The 26,790-nt window shown below is 40.2% G+C and overlaps 3 protein-coding genes across 6 annotated transcripts; 1 reads left to right on the top strand and 2 right to left on the bottom strand.

Moving 5' to 3' along the window:
* On the bottom strand, nucleotides 1–7,290 carry iqcd (IQ motif containing D). 2 transcript variants are annotated; one of them, XM_034122352.1, is made up of 6 exons: nucleotides 5,808–7,290; nucleotides 3,842–3,920; nucleotides 2,045–2,687; nucleotides 1,658–1,876; nucleotides 1,498–1,569; nucleotides 1–480 (listed from the first exon to the last, which is right to left on the bottom strand). In XM_034122352.1, the coding sequence occupies exons 3-6, from the start codon at nucleotides 2,678–2,680 to the stop codon at nucleotides 199–201; spliced, it is 1,209 nt and encodes a 402-aa protein (XP_033978243.1). In that variant the 5' UTR covers nucleotides 2,681–2,687; nucleotides 3,842–3,920; nucleotides 5,808–7,290; the 3' UTR covers nucleotides 1–198. The 2 variants fall into 2 exon arrangements, with proteins under 2 accessions (XP_033978243.1, XP_033978242.1); XM_034122351.1 differs by lacking the exon at nucleotides 3,842–3,920.
* On the top strand, nucleotides 4,089–17,371 carry tpcn1 (two pore segment channel 1). Of its 2 annotated transcripts, none has more exons than XM_034122348.1 (26): nucleotides 4,089–4,665; nucleotides 7,825–7,961; nucleotides 9,513–9,689; nucleotides 9,847–9,960; nucleotides 10,451–10,581; nucleotides 10,850–10,938; nucleotides 11,066–11,100; nucleotides 11,205–11,263; nucleotides 11,464–11,563; nucleotides 11,677–11,793; nucleotides 11,880–12,004; nucleotides 12,319–12,367; nucleotides 12,452–12,515; nucleotides 12,601–12,645; nucleotides 12,741–12,797; nucleotides 12,883–12,936; nucleotides 13,078–13,150; nucleotides 13,709–13,816; nucleotides 13,905–14,066; nucleotides 14,203–14,318; nucleotides 14,668–14,714; nucleotides 14,803–14,871; nucleotides 14,984–15,080; nucleotides 15,552–15,691; nucleotides 15,920–16,000; nucleotides 16,387–17,371. In XM_034122348.1, the coding sequence occupies exons 1-26, from the start codon at nucleotides 4,575–4,577 to the stop codon at nucleotides 16,531–16,533; spliced, it is 2,484 nt and encodes an 827-aa protein (XP_033978239.1). In that variant the 5' UTR covers nucleotides 4,089–4,574; the 3' UTR covers nucleotides 16,534–17,371. The 2 variants fall into 2 exon arrangements, with proteins under 2 accessions (XP_033978239.1, XP_033978237.1); XM_034122346.1 differs by lacking the exon at nucleotides 4,089–4,665 and adding an exon at nucleotides 7,497–7,703.
* slc8b1 (solute carrier family 8 member B1) lies at nucleotides 17,173–25,506 on the bottom strand. Of its 2 annotated transcripts, none has more exons than XM_034122349.1 (15): nucleotides 25,124–25,506; nucleotides 23,330–23,482; nucleotides 22,493–22,545; nucleotides 22,008–22,065; nucleotides 21,251–21,356; nucleotides 20,869–21,036; nucleotides 19,905–20,018; nucleotides 19,743–19,817; nucleotides 19,520–19,650; nucleotides 19,145–19,286; nucleotides 18,902–19,023; nucleotides 18,150–18,303; nucleotides 17,988–18,068; nucleotides 17,826–17,890; nucleotides 17,173–17,725 (listed from the first exon to the last, which is right to left on the bottom strand). In XM_034122349.1, the coding sequence occupies exons 1-15, from the start codon at nucleotides 25,286–25,288 to the stop codon at nucleotides 17,537–17,539; spliced, it is 1,776 nt and encodes a 591-aa protein (XP_033978240.1). In that variant the 5' UTR covers nucleotides 25,289–25,506; the 3' UTR covers nucleotides 17,173–17,536. The 2 variants fall into 2 exon arrangements, with proteins under 2 accessions (XP_033978240.1, XP_033978241.1); XM_034122350.1 differs by having other exon boundaries at nucleotides 19,743–19,814.
* Between the last annotated feature and the right edge of the window lie 1,284 nt (nucleotides 25,507–26,790).

Below are 26,790 nucleotides of genomic sequence, written 5' to 3'. Positions count from 1 at the left end.
TGTGTGTTTAAAACATCTGTTTGAGTTTAAAACATATAGAACTTCATTAAAAAAATAACATACATGACAAACACACTCTGAATGTGAAGTATAATGGTATTTGCTCAACAGAATCTTTATATATTTTAAATAAAACATCCAAAAACGTTCAGGTAGGGTGTGTCCCTGTGCATCTGAGTAATTAAACCAGTCAGCGACTTATTTGGTCTTTTTGCCTTTTCCTTTTTTGGCCTTCTTGCTTTTGCCCTTGTTTTTTAAGGCCTTGCGAGTACTGTAGCCTCTCCACCAGGCTTGTGCCATAATTGCAGCTTTGGTCTTTAGCTCCAGCTCCTTCGCCTCCTTCTTTCTCTTCTCTTCTGCCAGCCGACGCTTCTCTTTGATCTGGTTGCACTCGACCTCTAGGACAGAGAAGAGTTTCTCCAGCGTTTTCAGCTCCTCGTCCTCCTTTTCATAATACATTCTGTTCAAATCCAGCTTAGCCTGAGACATGGGATGGTGGAAGTTAAAGTAAAATCAGAAATGTGATAAAGTGTTTCGAAACATTAGCCATTTGAGCATCCTGAAATCACAAACGGCGTAATTTAGGTATAAATCCTTTTATGCCATGCTCTAAGGCCGTCATTTTTGTTTATTTTATACAATTGGGGAATGCATTTCAAAGCAAAGACACACAGATTGGTGTTTTATAGCTTAAAAAATTGATAAATACAACATAAATTGTTGTATGTATTCATGGGTGCTCGGGCTTTTAGCTGCACTGCTCCCAGACTCTGGAACGCCCTCCCACCGCACATCGGACAGTCAGACACAATCACCATATTCAAATCCCAATTAAAAACCCACCTGTTCAAATCTGCCTACCCACTGTAGTGCTCCCCATTATATGTTTCATTTGAGTCCACTTGACTGTCTCCTCCATGATTTCCTGTTTGTTTTTTTATCATGTTCTGTTGCCTATTAGCGTTTTCTTTTTTTTAACAAATTGTACGGTGTCCTTGGGTGTCATGAAAGGCGCCTAAAAATAAAATGTATTATTATTATTATTATAAATTGACACATATTTGGATAATTGATTATTCAGTTGTTTTATCAAGTAAAAATAGCAAATATCCTCTGGTTTCAGCTTCTTTTATGTGAGGATTATCTGTGTTTTATATTATTATATGATCGAACAGGATGACACATTTACAAAATATCCTCAATCTAGTAGTCAAATGATCATCTAAACAAGCATTCTCCATCAGAGTATGGAGACTGACCAAAACTAAGCCGAGAAAGACTGTGAGATGCAGCCGAAGGCTCCAGGAAAAAGCTTGTAAAAGGACTCTGTGTTCAGATTATTTTGTTAAAATATCATATCTGGGGTCAAGACCAGACTGTATGTTTATCACCCTGAATATAGCCTCACAGGCACAAGAGCTTTTATCCAGAGTATACACATATATTTTTCCAGTTATTTTGGGCACTTGGTAGCGGCACGTTAGTCTGAAATGGTACCTGTTTTTCTTCCATTTCCGTGTCAAAGGTATAAAGCAAGTTTTCAATTTCTGTCTCCACCTTTTCAATTTTCTGCCAAGGAAAAAGAACAGAGACCGTTATGTTATAATAAAAATATATTTGTACGTTTATTGTGATGTGTTAGATACACTAAACGTACCTCTTGGATTACTCTCTCTGCCTGCCTGTTTTCAAAGATCAACTTGCTGAGCAGAATGTTCGGTTGATCAATAGCTTGTGTTTTACCGGCCTTCTTCATCTTTGATGCAGTATGCACCTGGCTCTGCTGGACCGGAAGAAGTGAAATACCTGCCTTATGTCTGTTGTTATCTTCCAGATAACCTTGGCAGCGTTTGATTTCTTCATTTTTCTCAAAGATCTGTGATACAAAAACAACGATGGGAGAGGTGAGATGACAAAAGGGGCAAAAATATGATGATGAGATTTTTCTTTCTTATCTAGCTGCATTTAAGCAAGTTATACATTTCTTAGATTAGATTTATTTCATGAGGGTCTCTTTTTTTCAACATTCAATGTATTGCCTCACCTCTGCATCTTGTTGCTCCATGGATATTGCTTGTTTTTCTTGCTTTAAAGCTAGGATCTCCAGACGGTGGTTTTGGTATGAAGACTTTTGGAGATCCAGCTGATCATTTAGCTCCTCCTCCACACTGGTCAGCAGCGTTTCAACCACACAGCTCTGAAACTTCTCAAGCCCTGTAATTAGTTTGTACTCACTCTCCCCTACAGCGAGCGTCTTACCTAGCTCTGCCTTCAAACCAGAAATGGCATCAGGATGGGCTCTTGCCAGCCTTAACAGATCCCTCAAAGAATTCTTGATGTCCTTCTCAAGTCGAGCCATGGCCTTGCCAACTTCTCTCCCTTGTTCCCCGTCTGACCCCTGCATGAGACATTCAAATGTCTCCAGTCTTTTCTCTAATAGTTGATGCTCCTGAAGAGCCATACTCAAGTCCTTGTCCACCACACTAGAAAGAGTGTTTAACTGGAGGAGAGCAGGCAGCATTGCTACAAACTCAACTCCACTAATGCAGTTTTCCAACATGTTTAAGATGCGTTTAGCTTCAAGGGAGAGCGGCTTCCTCTGTGGCACTTCATTGTTCTCTGGAGCTTCTTCTAATTGGGTCTTTGTCTTTCCCAGCACTGTGGACCTCTTTGCAGACATACTGTCACTAAATGGTAGGAAAACAGTCAAGAATAGCAAAAGATTAATGTTGTAACCTTTGTATACTGACATACAATATTGGCTTACAATATTATCCCCACTAGTGGAATGTAACTATTTACTTCAGTACTGTTAGTACAATTTTAAGGGACTTTACATGAGTATTTTTAAATCCAGCTACACTTCTTCTCCACTGCATCCCATGGGCACATGTTGTGCTCCACTCCACTACATGTTCAGATAGCTGTAGTTACTGTCTTTAAAGATCAAATCATGATGCATTAAGTACAAAGATGATGCTTGGAGATATTCACATGCTAGCTTACTGTATAGCAACAACAACAAATTAAGTGTCTGCAACATTAAAGCCTTAATCCCAAAATATATGATTCATTATTCTGAATTAGATGTTCTACAATAAGTGTGCCTACAGGGTATGTCTGACCTCAACAAGTAGAAACAAATAAAATTGATTGTTTCTTGATATACGGCAGCCTCAAGTCATTGGCCTATATAGTAACTATTGTAAGCATGTTATTTATAAACAGTATTTGCAGTTATTAATAGTAATGAATAATAATAAATCTTATTTGTATAGCACTTTTTATACACCAGGTGCAGCTCAAAGTGCTTTGACAATATGACACAGATCACAAATTAAAACAAAAAACGGGAAATTCACTTCAGGTCAAACCTTTTTTTGCACACATGCAGCATAAAGCGTAATTTAACAATTCAAGGGACACAAGGGGGTAAAACAGGTATAATGAAAAGTAAACAATACATTCAATAACATAAATAATGATCCCTCTGTAAAATATAGGATGACATGGGACAAAACGAATAAATACAATAACATAATAAAATCTATAAAATAAATAAGTACATCAAACAATTACAATTGTAATAATAATAAATGCATAATGAGAATAATAAAGATGAAAAGACCCATTAGTTAAAGCTACGTTTGATCAAATAAGTGCGCATTAGGGTGTGTACATTCAGGCTAGACAACATACTGATACTACACCTATGTTGCTTTTTAAAATGTATTTAAAATTGACGAGGATGACACTAAATCCTTGAGCTTTTGTTGCTTTAGATGTTTGTGTATATATATATATATATATATATTGACATATAAACTAGTAAAGCTCTTACCTGTCTACTTGTTGGTCTCAGACGAAAAATATTGTTTACATGTTGCTAAGATACCACCGTAGACAAAACACTGGCAAATCTAATTGGGGAAAAAAACATGATCAACCTATGGTCTGTTTTGAATATATAATTAATTGTGAAAAAATAAAAAGACTTAATTGTTTTAACACATGTTTTTACAACATTGTTTTAAAATGATTGACTTTTATTTTGAAAGGTTGGCAACTCTGCCGGCTGCCGTGAAATGTTTCGGTGTCGCGAATGTTTGTTGATACCACAGTATCATCTGTGCTGTAGAGCTTTCTTTTAGTGTCGTTGATAAGTGTCAGATAGTGTTGTTTGAGGAAGGATTTATCTTTATCGATATAGAATCGGAGGACTTATTTGTAGGTTTGGTGTTATCAGAACATCTGTTATCCAGCATTAAAGCTTTGTGATGATGCCGCCGTGATGCAAACAGACAGCAGTTAGTGATCCAGTGGATGTGACAGGACAACACCATCAACCCGCGGGCCCTGTCAGCTGCTAACAACCTAAAAGCTGCTAGTTCCTGTTTTAAATGACTTCTACTTAGCTCTGTCTCAGTTAGCACTGCCTGAAAAGTCCTCTGTTTGTTTGCTAAACAGCGAGCACCCAAGATGTGCAGTTGTCTTTGCGGAACAAACCGCGCACTTATTTAGCCTGTGGGTGGATTAGACAACTCTATTTACATTAAGCCTGTTTATCTGCTAACATGGAGTCAGACGACGATGTGCCTCTCATCTTAACATGGGACGAAGCAAACAGCGGTCTGCTCAGCGAGGAGACCGAGAGAGGAGACGAAAGTGAGTTGTGTCATATCCCCACAATGCAGACTATTGTTTGGCCGGGCCCATGACCGTGGACACTGGTGTTGCTAATACCTGCCATATTCAGTGTTAAGTAACTAAGTAGATTTACTCCGGTACTGTACTTAACTTAACTACCATTTTGGAAGACTTCTACTTCAATTTTTTGTGAGTTTAAACTTTTACTCCACTACAATTCAGAAGTAAATCATGTTCTTTCACTCCACTACATTTATTTAATATCATTAATATTATATATAATGTAAAACTATCTTTTACCTCTACCAGCTTTTGTTAACATCAATGCATCAATAATTATAATCAAAACATATAATATATTATTCTGAAAAGCACATAATGAGTACTTTTACTATTGGTTCTTTAAGTATATTTTGATGCTAATAATACCTTTGTACTTTAACTTGAGTAATATTTTGAATGCAGGTCATATACTTGTAACAGAGTATTCCTACACTCTGGTACTTCTACTTTAACTTAAGTACAATATCTGAGTACTTCAACCACCTCTGTCATTCTTATTATAATAATATAATATTATGGCAGAGTTTAATATGTTGGCCTAGAATTAAAGTCAAAATCCCTCTGAGCATATTACCATCTTTGCACTCTATCTCCCCTCCATGAAGATTATCAGGGTTTAAAATCAAGTGTTTCCTCACTTACCACTGTGGCAGTTTACTTAACATTCCTACCTGTCACAAAATATCATATATAAGTCATATTATGCTATGTCACAAAAAACACACCTTACATCCTTTGTATTGTGTTCATACAAAGTCATAGTATAGTATAAATGTATATATGATATGTCGTATAAATGTCTTGTGTGCGATAAAAAAAAATGATGTCATATCAAATATAATTTCATTAAAAAAATCCTAATGTATGCACAAATAAAAGTCATAAATTAGTATGTCGTAAACAAATCTCATAGTGTTGTACAATGTTCAATTATTGTCTAAAATCATTTTAGGTGTCGTTGGTGTTTTATTCTATGTTTTGGCTCCATTGTTTTGTATTCATATAACTGCAAAGTGTTATTTATAGAAGAGTATTTAGTATTTTTGTCTAGGCTATTATTGCAGTATATTGTGATATATATAAGCTTGTCTACTCACCAGATGTGCACTAGCCGGGTCATAGCCGTTTAATGTTGTTTACAGTCAGCTGCATACATTCTGCACATCCAGGCCCTGCTGCTGTAACGGAGAGAAGAGATTTTTCCACTATGCTTGGAGGTCACGTGTGTGTGTGTGCGTGTGAGTGTGCATGTGAGTGTGCATGTGTGTGTGCGCTCAAAGTACGTATGGGTATCCATGCATCAACTCAACATAATAATCCTGCTGCCTTTGTGTTCCTCACATACAAGCTACAAAATGACCCGTCTGAGAACCTGCTGCCTCAGCACACCGGTGCACCCCCCCGCCCCTCCCTGGTGCTCATGGACCGCATGTGTGTGTTGTGTGTGAATGTCTGCAGCCTGTGTGTAAGTGTGTTTGTGTGTGAGCAAACTGAAGCATTTACTCTTGCTCTGGAGCTGAACAGGAAGAGAGGAGAAGTTTTTTTTTTTTGTCCTCAGGATATTTGGTAGTGGTGGACAGGGAGGAAGTATCATACTGTTCTTTCTGATTGCTGTTGGAGCTTTCTGCAAAAAGAGGGAGTTTGAACCTGGACACTGAGAACGAAGGCTGGATTGTATCCCTTCAGTGACAAATCACTTGTGGAGTTCAGTTTAACTGCTGGTGGTCAGGACCCTTGAGATCACCACAAAACTAGATTGTATTTGTCCTACTGCTGAGCCTATTTGTGCTTCTGTGTGCCTGACCCCAACGTGTTTTTGACTGGGACAACATATTATTGTTCTCTAACAAATGAGGGGTTGACACACGGTGTTCTTCTGTCAGGATAACAGCCAGGCTGCCGCTGGACAGGAATCTGATCTTCACATCTCAGCTGCTGCTGTCCTAGTTTACAGGAACAGTGTGTGACTGCTTTTCAGAGACTCATTTAATCTCCTCTATGTTTTATTCCAAGGACAGAAGCCGAGACATGTGATGCACAGTACATGTGAAGAACACCCAGATAGACTCGCATAGGATTGAAGTATGCAGCTGCTGGAAGACAAATGGAGGGATTGCTTTTTTTAAGAAAGAAACTGATTTATACTAAAGAAGGATCTTGCTTTAATCTATAATTTCAGGTTATGAGATAAAATAATAATTGTAATTCTTCATTCTGTCCTAATATGCTACTGCTTTTTCAGTGTTATTACATATTTAGATGTCATCCCTGTGTTTTGAAGTAAGTCATTCTCCTTGTTGTATCACAGGATTAATTCCTCTTTTTGGTTTATCTGAGTGGTGCCTGTATCCTGTCTATGCCAGGAAGGGGATGGTTTAGACAATGTGAAATCAGTGCAAACACGGCATTTTCTTACTGACTGTATGCCCGGGGTTTAAAGTTCAATCTGTGTGGCTATGGCAGTAACGTTTTACTGTCACTGGTGACAGTATCTCTCATTAAGGCGATTGTAAAAGTCACTTTTTTTATAGAAGCAGACAATTGTCAGAAAATAACTTTTTAAGCACTGTCAACAGCTTTTAAAAGGTGTTTTGTTTCCAGTGTCACTTTGATCCCCCGTTTTAGTTTGAATATTTCTGGATCTGTAAGGACTCTCATCCTGACTTTGTGTCTGGAGTTTGAATCAGGCCTGGAATGTTTGGCCCTTAGTATCTCCAGATGTGTGTGAATGCTGGAACAAGACCAGTGCACTGTGAATGACACACACACACACACACACGCGCACACACACACACACACACACACACACATACACACACACACACACTTGTGCTGTGGGACTTGTATTCATTCATACAGCAGCGATACTCAGACAAACTGATCAATGGAGTGCATATGCGGACAGGCAGCTGATTCCCATGAAGATCAGACTCACAGCGGGACTCCAGTAGTGATCTCCTCGTATGCCTTACAGTTCGAACTAGACTGCATTGGTAGGACCCTCTATGTACTGTGTCTGTGTGATTGTGTAACCCATATTGGAACAACTTCATTGTTATTTTGTTCTTTTCCACATCATGTATTAATAAACTGACACTTACGTGTTTCTTCCAGATGGAGGAGGAGGAAATTATGACATAGTGAACAATGCTGTGATCTCAACGCCCGGGCCACAACTCCACAGAGCCCAAAATGCGTCCTTACGGCAGAGCTGGGAGATGAACTTCCAAGAGGCGGCCATCTACCTGCAGGTACCCAGGAGCAGTAAAGTGTGTCATGTGATAGTTACTGAGTGTGCCAGACTGCTGAGTCCACATGGTTATATAATGGTTTTTATTGCATCCTCCTCACTGTACTACATGTGATGGGTAAACTTTGTACTCATTCAAATTTCAAAGTATATATAAATAAAGTAGTGAAATAGGGAAGCACAAATGAGGAATTTCATGGTAAAATCATCTTATTGTTGTTTGTAAATCATTATAGTTTGAAGGAGTTGCACAGTTCATGTGTAATGATGTTAAGTGTGTTTTTATAGGTATTGTTTTACATTTAGTGTTTTGTCTCAAAACGAATTGTGTCTATTCTTCAGGCCTGACAGTGTTTTGAATGCTTGACGATTTTTAAAACACTATGGCCCAATCCCAAACCACGCCCTACACCCTAACCCTACACACTCCCCCTCCGTGACGGAGTGAACTCCGTGGAGTGACACTCGCAGTTCAACGAGGCTCCCTCCTGTCAGATGGAGGGAGTAAATACAGCGGCAAGCTTTGGGACAAACTCCCGTTCTTATTATCCATCCATGCAAACTCCCCTCTCTCCGGCAGAAACAGGAAATGCCGTAACTGTATGTAACAACGGTTTCAAATCAGCATCTCTTGGACAAAAAATACAAATTAATAACTAAAATAAAACTCCAAACATTACTTTTACTTTTTTGTAAAGCTCTTTTAGTTTTAAACCTGATGTTTATAAGCTTCTTAGTTTTTGCAACAGTCTGTAAATATACACAACTTTATAATAAAATGCAGGGCTAGGGCAGGGGTACTCAAACTTTTTTATTAAAGGTCCACTTGTGAACTTTATACAAGGTCACTGGTCCGGATCAATGCCAGTAAAGTCACCCCCCCCCCCCCCGAAACGAAACCGTTTTTTATGGCGCGCTATGCATGGAGCCACCTTGAGGGGGTTTCCCGACATGTCGTTGCAGTAAATGAAAGGGTGTTTCATGTTGTCGTTGCTGTGGACCTTCTTAATCTACCTTCTTTGGGGGCCCCCTTCTGGTCCAAGCACTTGCCTGCCTTGCCTGTCGGCAAACGGCGCCGCTTTATACACTACACTCACACATTCAATACATACATATTGGCTTGGCTGTTTGTCTGTAGTCAATGCCTTGAACCTCGGCAAAAAAGGCATTAGAAAGTCAAGGTAAACTTGCGGTTAACTTGCGGTCTGCAATGAGTGTCAGGCTCGCGCACATTACCACTACCTACTGGTGATGAATCAGTTTGAATCAACCTGCATTCTTGTGTGCATACACACTTGTTTGTGGAAACAAAACTGAGATCGTAAAAAAGATTGCTCTATCGCATGAATTAATTAAAAGGTACAACTTTGTAAACAGATAACATTTACCACACATCCACAACATTGTCTTCTATGAAGTACAGGAAAATGTGTCACTGCTTCATCATACCACAATGTCAGATACTGCTGCAGAGTGGTGGGACATTGATTCAATAAGAGGAAAAAAACGGACATTATGCGATTTAAATGCGTCCTTTAAATGTCACACACAGGAGGGAGAGAACAATGATAAGTTCTTCACCCATCCTCGAAACCCTAAGGCATTGGCAGCGTACCTGTTTGCCCACAACCACCTGTTCTACATGATGGAGCTGCTGACAGGCCTGCTGCTGATGATGCTGTCGCTGTGTGAAGCCCCCGCTGTGCCCTCACTGCGTCTGGACGTCTACGTGAGTAAACACATACACACATACACACACACACACACACACACACACACACACACACACACACACACACACACACACACACACACACACACACACACACACACGCTTATAAACACAGCTCCCTCTAAAAGCCCCTGTGTTTTTGATCCCTCTGCAGGTCCATGCCACTCTGGAGCTGCTGGCTCTGGTTATGGTGGCGTTCGAGCTATGCATGAAACTGCGCTGGTTAGGCTTCCATACCTTCATACGACACAAGAGGACCATGGTGAAGGTAACTGATCCATGATGGGGTCTTTCTGATGACATTATAGAAGTGCTGCAGAGTTCTGGTAAAAATGAGAATCAACATTTTTTCAACTCAAAATTGGAATCCTGATTTCTCCTATAATTCTTAAGAACACAATTTTTTTTAAATGATTGTCCGCATTGTTTTCATGTAGACAGAACAGTCAATATGATGATTCGCTAAAGGATAACCTGTCTAACAGCTGATGGGGATTTCCCACAGTTTGTGATGTGTCATGTTTTAGTTTTTCTTGAAAAGTAATGCAGGCTTTTCTATTGTCATCTTTGAATTCTCTGCCAAAAAGCAGACTGTAAGCACCGTGTTTCGTGGTGGAATTAATTATTAAATTATTATTTTGGTTGTGTGGATTCATTGTGCAGCCCAGCTTTAGTTACTTCAGCATGCTGGATGCTTTACATCAAATGGTCTGGTCCACTGCACATTCGTGTTCATGACGTCTCTCCTCCTTGTTCAGACGTGTGTGTTGCTGCTACAGTTTGTGGAGGCCATTGTGGTTCTGATCAGACAGACGTCTCACGTGAGAGTGACCAGAGCTCTCAGACCAATCTTCCTGGTGGACTGTAGATACTGTGGTGCTGTGCGCAGGTACACGTGACCAAAACATCACACATTCACCCAGTCAGGTCAAATTCATGGCCAAATAGGATTTTCAGCTAGTTTAATGTACACAATTTGTTGTAAATGTACTTGACTGCTCACTGATGGTCAGTTTGAATCACCTATTTGTAAATTGCTTAATTCAAAGTAATCTCCCTTTTCCATTTGTCCATGATTTTCTCCCACTTAAACATTATCAGATATTTCACTGTTAAACCATTCATTGTACTGACTAATGTTTCTTTTATCCAATCAGAAACTTGCGACAGATCTTCCAGTCCCTCCCACCTTTCATTGACATCCTGCTACTGCTGCTTTTCTTCATGGTTATATTTGCTATGTTGGGTAAGAATGCAAAGGAAAACAGAAACATAGAAACTAGTTTGGGGGGGTTTTGGTTTTTGTGGAATTTAAAAAAAAACATTATTTCCTGTTACTCTGTGTGCATTACTATCCTGTTGTCTCATTCCAGGTTTCTGCCTTTTCTCTCCGAACAAAACGGACCCGGTATGTTGAGTCTTTAGTGTCCGACATGAGTTTATCTGAGTTGTGTTAGTCTGGGGATTTTTTGGTGTCAGGTTTCTGTGTTAAAGCCTGTGCTCTCGCCGCAGTACTTCAGCACCCTGGAGAACAGCCTCGTCAGTCTGTTTGTGCTGGTCACCACAGCAAAGTAAGCACAGCCGAACACAAAGCACTGTTCACGTTTCTGTTCCAGTTTTACATACATGCCATGCAAGCAGAACTTCCTGCTTTCAGAGCTCATCATAAATGTTGTCTTATTTCCCCTCACCACATGTGTTTTGGCTGATTCCACAGTTTTAATGTTATGCCTCATGACTTAAGTTTCTCATGTTTCCCTTTTTCTTGTAGTTTCCCTGATGTGATGATGCCTTCCTACTCCAAGAACCGCTGGTCTTGTGTGTTCTTCATTGTCTACCTCTCCATAGAGCTCTACTTCATCATGAACCTGGTACTTTGTTTCCACCACTTCTAATACCTCAGTTATAATAAGATATGGCTTATTTCAAGTGTTTTTTTTTAAACATGTTCACTCATCAGCCTCCCTTCTCTTTCCCCCCACAGCTCCTGGCAGTTGTGTTCGATACGTTTAATGACGTTGAGAAGATGAAGTTTAAATCTCTTTTACTTCACAAACGCTCCGCTATCGACCATGCCTTTCAGCTGTTAGTTAGCCGGCAGGTAAGCCCTCACCTATGTTTATTTGGTGCAAGTTATTTATTTAAAATGAAGCACTCACAAACACTGTGTTGTTGTTTTCTCAACAGAGGCCGTCAGGTGTGACACTAAAACAGTTTGATGGTCTCATGCGATTTTACAGACCACGGATGTCTGCAAGAGACCGCTTCCTCACATATAAAGCTCTTAACACCTCAGGGGCTCCGATGCTCAGGTAACTGCCTCAAACTAAAATGTGAATGCTCCTCAATGTTAATGTTTTACTTTCAGCCACATGAACAAGTGTGTGACCTCTTACACATATGTATCCACAGACTGTGCTACACTTACATTTAAACATGATAATTGGATTTTAATCAAATTAAACTTGGTAAACGGTTGTCCAACAGAATGACATATTGAAGCATGGCACCAATAGCCCCTCCTTGTGGCCATTGGTAGATCTTCACCTGTTAAGCATGTGTTTTTGACAGTTTACAGAACATTGATTATTGCACACATCAAGCTAATATGTCTGCTCTGCTTCAGTCTACAGGACTTTTATAAGTTCTATGAGGTCACTGGCCTTAAATGGAAGGTGAGTAGCCTTACATATGTGCAGTTATATTTCACTATTTTTTTTGTTGTACTTTTTAAATGTAAAGCTATGTGTGTGTTCTAGGCACGACGCAGTGGAGAACATTGGTTTGATGATCTTCCACACACGACCTTCCTCATTTTCAAAGGCAAGTCTCTTTTCCTCCTCTTCTTCTGGAGGAACCTGTGTCTTAAGTTCTTACTCTCAGAGCCCTTTCTTCTTTACTTCACTAGGTATCAACCTGCTCGTGAAGTCGAAGGCCTTTCAATACGCCATGTGTAAGTGATATCATTTACATTCTCCCAGCTGGTCCCAGAGATATGGATGCAAAGTCTCTAATCATAAACTTGTTTTATCTTCTCTCTTGCTGCAGGTGTGGTGGTGGCCATCAATGGCGTATGGATCCTCGTGGAGACATACTCACTGAATAGTAAGATCTTTCCTGATGATAAACACAGAAGATTGAAGCAAAGTGTTTTGAACTACAGATCACTCATCTTCCTGTCCTCATACAGGTGGATTCTCCTGGTCCAGATTTGTTCCCTGGAGTTACATCGTTTTTCTAACCAGTGAGTACTCTTAGTGCTGTTTCCCACTCACACAGAAAATGATCATATGTTAATGAATTGGTCATAGAGGGTGTCAAGAATGAAAGTTGTTTACATTCACTTACACCAATACTAACTCTGCTTCTGTCTTTCCATTTTTAGTTTATGGTGTAGAGGTGTTGTTGAAAATAACTGGTTTGGGGCCGATGGCTTATATCAGCTCTGGGTGGAATCTGTGAGTAATAACTTGGATACTGGGTCGATTGATTTACATATTCAGAGAGTACTGAATCCATAGAGGTCAGAATTGTAGACAGGTAATGCCCAGCTCCACAGTGAGCATAAGAATATATATCTGTACATTTGGATTCAGTGCTCTTACTGAAACTTTAAAGGCACAATGAGAAGGATTTTAAATACAATTTATAGATTGAAATACTCCCCCTCCACTTTTCTCTTTTTATGTTGCTGTGTTCTGGAAATATCTTGGTTTCAACCTCCTAAAAAAAAAAGAATTAACCTGGTGCTATATCTTAAACGCGCTTCCAAGAAGAAGCTAAGCAAATGGTGGACACTGCCCATAAAAACATGCAAATTATAGTGAGGTGAAAAACCAAGCAGACAAAGACAAGAGGAGAAGAAGCCAAGTTTAAGTGTTTACAAACTGCAACCTACACATCTTTCTCACTGTGCCTTTGATGTGGATATTTTGTGAAAACACAACTTAAATTTATTTTAAATGTCCTGGTTTTGTGTGTTTTTGACATTAATGCTCACTGTGATGCATGTCCAGGTTTGACTTCACTGTGACGTTGTTTGCCTTCCTCGGTCTGATTGCTCTTGCCTTTGATATGGAGCCGTTTTACTTCATCGTAGTCCTCAGACCACTTCAGCTGCTCCGGTACGCTTTTATTTCTTAAGAGTATTATGAACTTTATATTTCACAGTTTTTCTTTATGTTAAACTGTTGTGTCTGTTGTCTTTCTCAGGTTGTTTAAGATAAAGCAGCGGTATCGTAATGTGTTGGACACCATGTTCGAGCTCTTTCCCAGGATGGCCAGTCTGGGCTTGACATTAATCATCTTCTACTACTCCTTTGCGATCGTTGGGATGGAGTTCTTTGCAGATGTGGTTTACCCCAACTGCTGCAAGTGAGTCGAGTAACTGCAAGTCATTTTTCAGTTTTATCCACATTGGGAGATTTGGATAAATAGGCAGTAACTTTGATCTTCTGCATGTTTTCATACCTGCTGGCTCAAGAGGATAAATTCGTTTTTCTTTTCTCAGCACCAGCACAGTGGCAGACTCCTACAGACTGAGAAACGTCACGATTGGCAACAAAACAGTGTTGCAAGAAGGCTACTATTATCTCAACAACTTCAACAACATTCTCAGCAGCTTTGGTAATCTTTCTTTAAAAAATGCTGGAGATATTCTTTGTTGGGATTGTTAAGGAATCCCATGAATGTGCGTTAGTCCATCGGTACTTTACAACTTCCCGTCTGTCTGTGCTTCATGCAGCTCCTTCGTTCCTACTGATGACCAAAGACACATCACTTAAATATAAGAAACCTGAATCATTTCCATTTATTTGAACCTTTAGTTGATGCAGACTTAGTTTGTGCTCCTGATATTTGTTGTATTTGCTCTAAGCTGCTATGACATTAACAATTCTTCTCAAAAACGGGATCAGTAATATTTATTTAGATGTGTACGTTTTCCAGTTATCTAATTTGTCGTTTTTTTCTCCAGTGACTCTTTTTGAATTGACTGTGGTCAACAACTGGTACATTACAATGGTAAGATGAAGTCATGTATTGGTGGTCTTTCATCCGACCCCACTCTGCAGCCTTGTCATTGATCAGAGTGTGTTTCACTCTCCCACAGGAAGGAGTCACTTCTATGACGACGCACTGGAGCCGGCTCTACTTCATGACCTTTTACATAGTTACCATGGTGAGTGTAGTCATGTGTGTTTGTGATTTGTGTCTGGAAGTAAACACTGCATTCCTGCTTTTATCTGTGCGTCAGTGTGACTGTGAATGATTGTCATTTTGATTTTCTCCAGGTGGTGATGACCATCATCGTAGCGTTCATTCTGGATGCGTTTGTGTTCCGCATGAACTACAGCCGCAAGAACCGGGAACCAGTGGAGAACCCAGAGGGTGAGAAACTGGTGCAAATTGAAACAAGAGAACCAATCAAAAACAATAACATGGCGCCAAATGTATGGAGCCTGTCAGGACATAGAGAGAGATGCAGAACTATCCTACCCTCCCTGATGTTTTGGGAAATATACCGAAGGAAGGAACTCTTGCATGGCAAATCTGAATCAAGTTTTTTGCCACGTACGTTTACATGTACAAGGAATTTTCTTTGGTGTACGATGTTGGAAACATAAACAACATAAGAAAATAAGTTGTAAGAGAAGGTTGAAAATATAACGATAATAAAAAGAAAATGTGAAAAAACCTATTTAGCATTAAAAATAATAAAGACAAGTGTTTACAAAATAAACTAAAAAACGTAGTACAATAAATAGATGCAAAGCAAGATAATTTATGTTTTGCTCTGAACAAAAACCTTCCTAATGAAAGTGAGTCATTCTGTCTGTGTGTGTGCTCTTATTTCTTTAGATGAAAACGGGATAGTGTTCGAAGTCGAGGTGAGTAGGGATGAGGCTCTGGCCACTCTGGAGCTTTTCAAACAGACGTGCCCAGGAATGTCCTCGCTCAGCTCTCTACAGGGAGTCCTACAGGCTATGGACAGGGGAGGGGTAAGAAAAAACACACACACACACACACACACACACACACACACACACACACACACACACACACACACACACACACACACACAACACACACACACACACACACACACACACACACACACACACACACCACACACACACACCACACACACACCACACACACCACACACACACACACACACACACACTCCTTCTCCTCACATGAACTCCCTCCTGCTTTGCTGTGCACAGCATACGTCTCTGGTGTACCTGGGCCGCAGGTCTAGGACCAAGAGTGACCTAAGCATGAAAATGTACGAGGAGGAGATACAGGTAAGAAACTGAAGAAATAATTCAGATTTAAAAACTGTGTCCTATTGCTTTTCCTTACCAACTTTCTTTTAGCTCAATGGAAAATGTAATGAGGCTAAGGTATGACATAAAGGAGAAATCATAAGGATTCAGGAGAAGTGGTGTTAGTAATCTGACGGCACTTACACTAGGCTACGTGATTATGAGACAGTCGTTATAGACTTTGGTCTGCCATCTCCGTTAAAATGTTGCTGATACAAGGAATTGTGGGACAGAATTATCTCCTTATCTTTCATAAACGATGGGCCACTGGACCCTATGCTAAAAGAGAACAATTAACCAATTCACTATGTAGGGAACTTTTCTAACCAAAAAAATCTCCTTACCTTCTGTACGTCTCGTTTCAGCAAGAGTGGTATACAGAGTATTCGAGGGAAAACCTGCCTGAGCTGGACCAAAGCCCGGGTCAGGATCCGGACAGTCCCGTCTCTGACCCGTCTTCCTTCCCCGAGCCTCAGCTCAATGCACAGACTGGACTCCACAGCGTCAACTAACACATAGTTAGCAAGCAGTACTGTACATACACAGCACCATCTCAGTGTTTTTAAATGCAGAGGAGCTCCCATCACTCCAGGTCTTCTCCAGTTCCCCCACTCTCTCCATTTGCCACAGTGGGAAACTAGTCTTTTGGACTGACGTGAGAGGGAGACGAGTTGATGAAGACGCGTCACTAAAGACAGAAAGACAGCAGTGCTGGCCTGTTGCTGGACCAGTGAAGCGTTGATGTCCTTTTCAAAGACTGATATTACGTATACTGCTGAAGGCCATTTGTGACCTCCTGAAAATCCTGTAGTGCTTAAACCCCGATGCCTTAGTTAAGTGGCTCCTCTGATCAGTATCAACAGACACTACATTTAAGTTCTCTTAAGACCAAAAGTACAAACAATCCTTTTAGCTCAACCCAATGCAACAATAACAGTGTATCTCCTAACTAATGTTAAACGGATTCAAAGTATTTTACTTTTCTATAACTTCTTATTCTGTGATGTGTTAGTAAGAAGGGATTTTGTTTGAGTTGTTATGTGCATTTATGTATTTTTGCTGTACTATCATATGGCTGGTAACTGCTAATTGACCTACAATGTATCATACAACACAGACCAGCATAGCATTACCACGACCTGTAAAACAAATACCAAACCAAAATTATTTAATGCCCGTAAAGCAGTTTTGTACAAGGTAATTTTAACATTTTGATTCTCAGTATATTTGACAAATTCACAATGTTTTAAAGTATACATTTTTACAACCTGTGTTTTCATTCTGGACTCCCAAAGTGCCAGATCCAGTCAGCACAAACAAAACGTTTAATAAAAGGCACAGTGTAATAATTTCAGCTCTCCCTGAGCAGAGAAGTCTCAGTCTTATTGATTTGCCAGTTTGGCATGTGCAGGTTTCTGTTGTTGAATGAATACAGATTTCACATTATGCCCGGCAGAGGCTGAATCTGTTCCAGTGTGTCATTTTGCTTTACTGAAGGGCGTTGTGTAGTCAGATCTACACAAAGTGTATCTTTCCAAACTCTGTAAGCAGCGCAATGATAAGGAAGATCGCGTAGAAGACGAGGAGAAAAATCCCGTAGTTTCGACCCAAGTGGAACCGGCTCATAGGAACGATGACGAAGGACAGAACCAAAGACAAACCCAGTGATACTGCAAGAACCCACGTCAAACCATCTGTTTCAAACTGAGGAGGAGAAAGAGACAAAGGTTGTTAGATCCAATAGAAAGACTTTGCATCTTAATGGTTTGTGTTAAAAACAACAACTATGGACTCCTGTGATTACCTGCACATCATTGTGTGTTTCAACCATCTGCATCAGACCTCCTAAACCAACTCCAAGCAGCATGTCTGAAGGGGAAACAGTCAAGGAGCATTTATTCCCAACCACCTTTACACATACTGTATGTGATGTCTTTAGATTGATAGATTTTATAAAAAAGGATACTGAAAATGATGCCTCCAAAGCAGGCAGAAATGGCCATCCGTGGGTAACCCTGCCGGGCGATGGTGATGTCAGAAAAACAGTCTGAAAAAAAAAAGAAGAAGTTATACATTATGTGCTAAAAATTTAAAGTACACTCATATTTTTGTAAACAATGAGTTTCACCTCCTACGCTGTTGCCCCAGGCCAACAGAGTGAGTCCCAGCACGGTGTTGCTGAGACTCAGCACCACACCGAGCATGTGCAGAAGACTGACCACTTCTGAGGCGGCTGCGCTGATCAACAACGCACTCACCAGGAAGCCCAGCAGAGAAAACAGCTGGAGAAGAGAAACACAACCATGGATTAAACCCTACATTTATCCAATCTGGAAAAATAAAATTATAATTTACTCTAATGATAAATAAGTTGTGATGAATACATACTGCATTTATTTTAAGCCATGCTAGCAACATGGCTATAGGGATGGCAATGTCATTTCGTTCAGTCAACCACTGTGAACATGCCTGACATATCTCAACAACTAATGAATGTATTGCCAGAATATGTTATATAAATAGTTTTGGGTTATTAAAAGTTCCTGCAAAACTCAACATGCCTGTTAGCCTCAACTGTCCTTCGTTTTAAGTGCTCATTAGCAAAAGCTAGCATGCTGACCATTTAAACAATGCTGGTGAACATTGTAAACATATCATTTTAATATTAGCATGTGGGCATGTTAGCATTTAGTTGTGTAGCGCTGAGACTCACAGAGCAGACATGGCTGTAAACTCTTAGTTGTGTTAAAGTTATAGACAATAGCATCTTCTACATTTGAGACCTGACCTGAAGGTGACACTAATTAACCCTAAAAAAAGCTTCATATCCTGTATATTTGGAGATTGCTAGCTCCTTTTCTAATCTCAAGAAATACTTACTGAATGATATTTGGGAGGGGAGTCATTAGTGGTGGTGCAGAAGGCGATAGCAGACAGGAAGAATCCCAGCAGGAGCATCAGCAGCCAGACGGGAAACTGCCCTTGGATCAGATAATCTGCATCTAGACATTAGTTGAGGAACACATTTCACACTTCAATAAACAAAACTACAATGGCAGGCTAATGATTTAACCGTATATTTGATCTTATTATGGCTGCTTCAGTATGTCATGCTGCTCTTACAGGCCCCAGACTGGAAGGTGAGCAGACAGGCCAGAGGAGCGGTGGTCAGATGGAGGCAGTTCAGCGGGCGTCTCCAGTTCCTGTCTTCTTTATCGGGGTCGACCACAGGGATGCAGAGCAGCAGCACCACCTCTAGGGGCGTCTGATGAGACAGTAGAGTTTTAAATAGACTTTCACTCATTTGACTTGGTGTACTTGTTGCGGCTGTAGTAATCCAAAAAGAAGTGCCGCGAGGGACTACAGAGAAAAACATTGTCTGACGCGCAACTGGTATGGGTTTGACCGTTGACGTAACAAACACAGAAAATACTTTACATGTGGCTCCTACAGTACCAACCAGATTCATTCAGACATTGAGCTTCACAGCCCACCCACCTTCAGTATTTTGAGAGCCCTCCAGCTCCAGGTTTTTCTCCTCCACTTCCTGCTGTCCACCGGGTTCATGGAGCTCAGCAGGATCTGACTCGTGGACTCGGAGTAGGGCAGAAGTGGCCTGTACTCTGACTCTGAAACACACATGCACGTGCAGCTTATGGTCCTGATCATGCAAAAGAAATCCTGGTGTTTATTAACTTAAATTGTCGTGTTGCATTCCTACCGTACTCCTGTTGGACGGTTCCTCCATTCAGGCAGGGAACGTCATCATCAGACGAGTCAGACGAGTGAAACTCTGCTGCAAAGACAAAAAATATCATCAATGGGAAATGTGTAAACATATTTTTTATTTTGATGTGGGTGTAAATGTATTTGTGTTTCTAACCTGGAATTTGTGCAGTACTTTGCACACTGGAGTTAATCAAACGTTTCTGCCGGTTGTAGATGTACGCACTGATAATAACTGTCAACACGTACACCACATAGAGGCTAAGGTACCCTAGGAAAAAGGAAATGAAGCAAAGTGAAGATCATACTGAAAGACTGAAGTGAAACTGCCCTTAAAACTCTTAATGTAGGGCTTTTAACAAAAGGCTTTAAAGTTCAACTTGTATTTACATTTTTAAATCGATCATAGCTCAGATCACATTTTGATCTAAAAGATCTGCACACATATACATCAATGTTATTCATTTCTCAAGTGTTCCTGATATGGGGTCCCTGAATATTCTCTATATTGTTAGGGGTCCTTGGCAAAAAAGGACCTCTGGGGTTTCCACTGTTTGTGAAAATATTTTTAAAATATGCTTCCAGAGACTTCATAGAAACATTCGGCTGAGTGAGTCTGAACTGCAATCTGAGTTAGATTTGGTCAGAAAATAGATGAGATTGCGGATGTTGCGGATGTTGGCACGAGAACAAGAAAACACTCGCATGCACACACTTTGCAGGCATTCACAAAGGAGGAACTTCACTTTTTTTCTGGCCTAAATGTGGCTTATGCCTCATTGAATCTGTTAACGGGTAACCAGAACTAACAAAGAAATGGCTCTGAAGCAGAGCTGAGGCAGTGAAGTCCACCAATACCATGGAGTGTGTTACATTTAGTATATTATTTAAGTCAAGTCATTAGGCTTTACAATTCGTACAGTATGTGACACTCTCTGTCCTTGGACCTTTCCAGGCCAGAAACCAGTAAGTGATTTCAATCATACAAAATGATGATTGTTTATTATTAGCCAAGTGCATGTTAAAAATGCCTCCCAAAAAAGGACCAATATGCAACACCCTGAGGAAGAATGCAACATTGTCAATCCGTATAAACACTATGTGTGTGTCATTGTGTGTACCCAGTGTTTCTCCCAGTGTGGTGGTTCCTCTGTACAACATGAGGAAAGTCCAAAACACAGCCACCATGTAGAAGATGACGTCCCGCAGAAATGGACGGGAGGCCACAGCGAAAGGCTTGACCAGCGCCACGCTGCCGGCAACCACTGTGGTGACAAATATACCAGCTCCTGTGTGTGGAGGGGGACATATCAACCAGGTTTCCATATTAAACTGTGTGTGTGTGTGTGTGTGTGTGTGTGTGTGGTGTGTGTGTGTGTGTGTGTGTGTGTGTGTGTGTGTGTGTGTGTGTGTGTGTGTGTGTGTGTGTGTGTGTGTGTGTGTGTGTGTGTGTGTGTGTGTGTGTGTGTGTGTGTGTGTGTGTGTGTGTGAGACTGTGCCTACCAAATAAGGCTCCGACAGCCAGTCCAGCAGTGTGTGGGTGGGAGAACGCTGCCATAGCACTGAAGACGTCCGGAGCACCATTACCAAGAGCGAGGAACGTCACACCCTCAGAACAAACACCAGTCAAGGAACATGTTCTCAACAAATAATGAGTTGAACAACAAGTAACGAGAGGAACAACAACCATCTCTGTTGGAGCTATTTATATATTTTGTATTTCTTAATACTCTAACATTTATTTTCTTGCTGTTTTTGTTTTTATTAAATGTATCATTATTTATTGCAATTATTTAGTTAAAATAAAGTGTTTATGCTTTTATTTTGAAGGCCGTTTTAGGCACCTGGTGATCGGTATAAATTGGAGACAGGTGGTGGTGGGATCATTGCACCAGCATATCTTTTTTTTTTTTTTTACCAGGCTGACTAAGAAAAGCCATAGGAAAGGCTGCAGGAAATGAATATATAGAAAATCTGTTAATTGTACTATTGTCGTGTGATATAAGATCATCAGAAATAAATGCCCATTAAGGATATTCTTGCCTGGATTTGGATCCTTTCCCCTGCGTGAGATTCGGGTGCCTCAGCAGAGTTCATTTTCAGTTTGATTTGTTTGATTTTCGCTGGTACAATATGTGACCTTGGTCTATGTTGGTGGATAATCCGTCTTATGGAATGGCTTTGTACTCGTTAAACATAAATACTGTATATCAAAGTGTTAACTTGTGAGGAAAGTGCCGTAGATGTAGATAAAGGATACAGCCACGTTGTGAGTGAGGTGCAGACTGGTACAGATGGCTGACAGGTTGGGACAGAAACTGGGAAGAAACGGTAAAAAAACAAGTGAGTATGATCCTAAGAAAAGCATCTCATAATTTCTACACGATATTCTTCCTGAAATGTTATATTAAAGAAGACGCATTACAGTTACTAAAGTGCATTGGGTTCAGTGGGTGAAGTTTGAATGAGAACAAATTGTCCTTCCTCCTTTGAGGAAATCTCACAACTCAAGTGAAACAATGGAGAAAATCTCTCGACAGTCATGTGACTCTTTTCCATGTGACTATAAGGCTGACCCCACTGAGGCTGTAAATGTGTGTGCACTGTGCACTGTGCACATGGGGGCTGGTTACACTCTCAATAGGTGAAACAAATTATAATTATTTAGGCTTGCATGCATGACACGCATACTGTAAAGGGGAACTTGTCTGACACATATTTACAATAGCAACCAAAGAAACTTACAATTTAGATGCTGTGAGTCCCAGAATGATGAACAAAAAGAGCAGCCATATCATCTGTGGAGAAGCAGAAGAGTGTGAATAAGTGCTGCTGCAGTCTATCAGCTTATCAGGTAGAATCATTGATAAGCATGGCCTTGTTTCACTACACTGATCCTGTTGTTTCTATTCTGAAACATGGATGTTTTATATGTATTATATAGAATATCCTTGGTAGATTTTGTGATATCTCCCATGTAATCTCCCCCCCCCCCCGCCAATGTGCTTACTGATTTATCAGTGTGACAATTTGTCATGCAGAAAAAAATGCAATTCAAGAAGTTCCCAAGTTGAGCAGAAAGTGAAATGACTGGGGGTGTTTCTCAATGTCGAGTAAAGCTGCTCCAGAGCCACTATTTCAAGCATACTACGTCATCGAGTGCCGCCGAAGGACTGTTCCAATGTCCAGCATACTTGGAATTCTACCGAGCCCGGCGTATGTAAATCCCCACAATGCTTTGTGCACGGACCAATTTCCCCAAATCTGTGGCGACAAATGTAAGGCGGGGCTTCTCATGTGACGCACACCTGCACACTTGCTCGCCTGTTCCACTCTTCGTTTTCCGAATGCCAGAAAGTATTCTTGCCTCGCTTCTGAAGCAAGTGACTCGGAAGACATGTGCTACCAAGCAAGCGTATTCGACATTGAGAAACACCCTGAGTGTCGTAAAACAGAGGTGTGATCATTCCTAGTCCTCCTAGCAAAGTCATCTTCCTCAAAACTGAGCTGAGCTGCAGTTTCATGCTGCACACACACACACACACACACATCTTACACACACATCTTACACACACATCTTACACAGAGAGTGATGGTGAGGGGTGTGAGGTTTGGAGGAAGCAGACAGAAGGCCAGATTAAGGTAGTTGAGGAAGCCATCTTCCAAGTTGCAGTCTGGAGTGTTCTTCACAAACGCACAGCGGTCTGCAGCACTGACGTTCATCACAAGGTCACACTGTACACACACAGAGAAAGACACATATCAGTTCTCCTACTTAGAGGTCTAAATGACTACAATTATACAGCCGCCATCTCCCATCATTATAGGGCTTAATACATATGATAATAAATACTTCCAAAATTCCAAGTATTGTGAAAGACATCACAAGGGGCAGGGGCAGAATAATGTTTTATAATAATGTGACTTGCTGTGTTAAGTATCACACTAGACACTACATGTGGCAGCTTTGTAATGTTTTGCCAAGAAAAAAAAGAGACCATCCCCTTGCTGTGATTTGATCAAACATAAAAAGTATGTAAGAATAATATGAACTGAGACCAGGCACTAAGGAGGACATAGATAATGTTCCAGCAAATGAACCGCTTGAAAAAAAAGGAACTTCATTACATTGTCGCAAAGAATATGTATAGAAATGAAATAATGATATAAAGAACAAGCAGCCCAGCTACATCCAGGGCCTAATAATACCCAGAGATAATATAGAAAGGTGACATTTACAAACATGATTAACGAAGAATATAAGAATAATAAGGAGAACACATTAACAATATTTAAGAGATCAATACAACACCACCACTAACTACAACCTCAGTATTAAACATGGAGTTAATGTAACACCTTTTGGAAACCGGCCAAAGCTTCTGGTTGGATATGAGACGAGATGTTGTTGTGGGTTTCATTCGATTATATAACTGTTCCTAACAAAGTGTTAAGGGTGCCAGGTAGTGTGTAGAAAGGTGTTTCTATATGCTGTCTGCTACTGATCATGTGACAACCTGTACGCTTCAATCAAACTATGCTGTTACAATTGGCACTGGCAGTAAAACCTGATCATCTGGTAGTTGGGTAGTCACATTCACAAGAAGAAATGGACTGGCACTGAACCAAATATTGCATAGTTTCACATACAGGCTCCACTATGGCACCACTATTAAAGATATTTTAAAAAGGCAGGCAATCAAAACTAAATGTGTTTTTATCCCGATTTCCTTTATATCCTTAATGCATTTAAGGCGTGTGGCGCAGTGGATTAGTGCGTTGGTGTTCGGATCAGGGGAGGTTCAAACCCCACTGCAGTCAGTTGTGTCCCTGGGCAAGACACTTCACCCCAAATTGCTGCTGTGGGGATTGTCCACAGTATTGAGTATGTATGCAAGTCACTTTGGATAAAAGCGTCTAACAAGTAACATGTTATGTAATGTAATGTATTTTCTTTATATATGTTTTACTCTGTATATATAGCTATGTACCCCTGATGTCAATGTTTTGTATTTGAGTGTGCTGAAGACTTTCCTTAAAAAAATAAAATAAAGCATTATAGTTAAAGCTGGTTTAAGATTACCCAATGTTTGTCCAACTGAGTCCTAGATTTTATGGTATTTTATTTATTGTAATTATTTTGTTTTTTATTTGTATCTATTTTTCTATCTTGTCTTTTTAATATTTTCTTGTCATTTTATTTATCTCTTATCACTGTCAGCTATGTTTGTTAATCTGTGAAACCCACTGAGACAAACGTGTGTTGTGATATTGGGCTGTATAAATAAACTTTGATTTGATATCATGTTTGATATACACATATATTTTCTTGAATCAAATAAAAAGATCATTAGGTATTATTCTGACCCCACCGACCTTATCGTTGTCGCTTTCGTACATCATGGTCAGTGTGGTGTTTAAAGCCCGCCCGGCTGATCCAACTCCACGCTGGTTCCGGGGGCCATGGGAGCGCGAGGTCACCTGTTGATGATCCGATAGCACGAGCAGCAGGAGTGACAGGTAAACAGCGTGAGACATCATTCACTTTACCCAGGAGTCGCGTCCATTCTAGTGGAGAGGACTGTGCTGGGTTGTGTTGCTCTTACAACCTTTCAGTTTAAATAATAACCGGTAAAATAAAACGGCTTCTGTTTTATCCACACGTCGATTATTCTGTAGTTTTTTATTAAAGTCTCTTACAGAGATTATCCGCTCAGATTCAATGTCCGCGAACACTGTGTACACTGTCTGTGAAAACAGCTCTAACCCCACCCACTGTTTTTCCAGCCAGACGTGTGGCGCCTTCAAGGACTGCTCGTAAAGTCAGAACTCGTATTTCATTCTACATTATGTTCTTGTTTATCTTATTCCATTTACATGTATATAGACTCCTGCATTTACTTGTTCACTTACAATTGTATTTTGGACATGTATAAGGTTTAATTCCTCTGCATTACTTGCTCATTGGTCTTGCAAAATAATCTTGCACTATTTTATTCTACTCTTTTGCACTATTTTATGTTTTTTAAATTTGTAAAATAAATGTAATGTCTATAATATATTATGTTGCATTGTGGTGGAGCCTCGGACTTTAGATTTTCATTGCCAAATCTACACTGTAGCTACTTTGCATATGACAATAAAGCCTTTGAATCTTGGATCAATATTTAAGAAACATATCAAGAAAGTCTCCAATACCGTTAAATTCAACTTGCAAAATTTTAAACAAATCAGACCTTTCTTAACTGTCAATGCTGAAAAGTCATACCTCCACTGTATGATTCTATCCCACATTGAATACTGTTTTACAAACTGGTCGTTTGCTTGTGCCACAAACCTGAAACCCATACAACAACTGTACAAGAGAGCTATCAAGGTGTTTGACAGAAAGCCAAATTCATACCACCACTGTACCATCCTTGAAAAACACAATTTCTTGAGTTTTGACAATTTTAAGTCTTTTAAAAGTATGTGTTTTTTTTATAAATGTTTACATGGACTGCCCCCCCCCCCCTCCCTTAGGGGAATTCATCCACAAAAAACACACTGGACGTCCCGATAGCAATGAATATCTTAAGTGCTTTGACAAAAAATCCATAAAAAAATGTCATCTGTGGAAGCCGTAATACTGTAAAAAGCACGACCAATCATTTTAGGCGGCCCGGCTAAAATAACTGGATGGCCTGTCAGCCTTCCATCTGTGCACAAACTTATCTCGTGCCCTCATTGGTCATGTGCGCGTTCGTGTGTGTTGGAGGAGGGGCTCTATAAGGAAGTGGCAGATTTTCTCCGGTTGTGTATTTTCAAATTCTAACGATCTCGAGCCGGTTTCTCAAATGTACCTATACCCTACCTTTAATATGTCGTAGCTGCTACATTGCACTACCTTGTGGTAAATGCTTGTATGCTGCTCATGCTCTTTCTGCATATCATGTATTTCTGTTTGCCATGTATATAAATGTTATGTTCATAAATGTTGTATGTGACGGGACTACGGATGGAAATTAGCTCAAAGCTAAAATCCGGCTCATTTACATTTCAAA

This window comes from Trematomus bernacchii, unplaced genomic scaffold (genome assembly GCF_902827165.1).
Source record: "Trematomus bernacchii unplaced genomic scaffold, fTreBer1.1, whole genome shotgun sequence".
Lineage (NCBI taxonomy): Eukaryota > Metazoa > Chordata > Actinopteri > Perciformes > Nototheniidae > Trematomus > Trematomus bernacchii.
The sequence above is the reverse complement of the archived record's forward strand: the minus strand, read 5'-3'. Positions and strand labels throughout refer to the sequence as shown.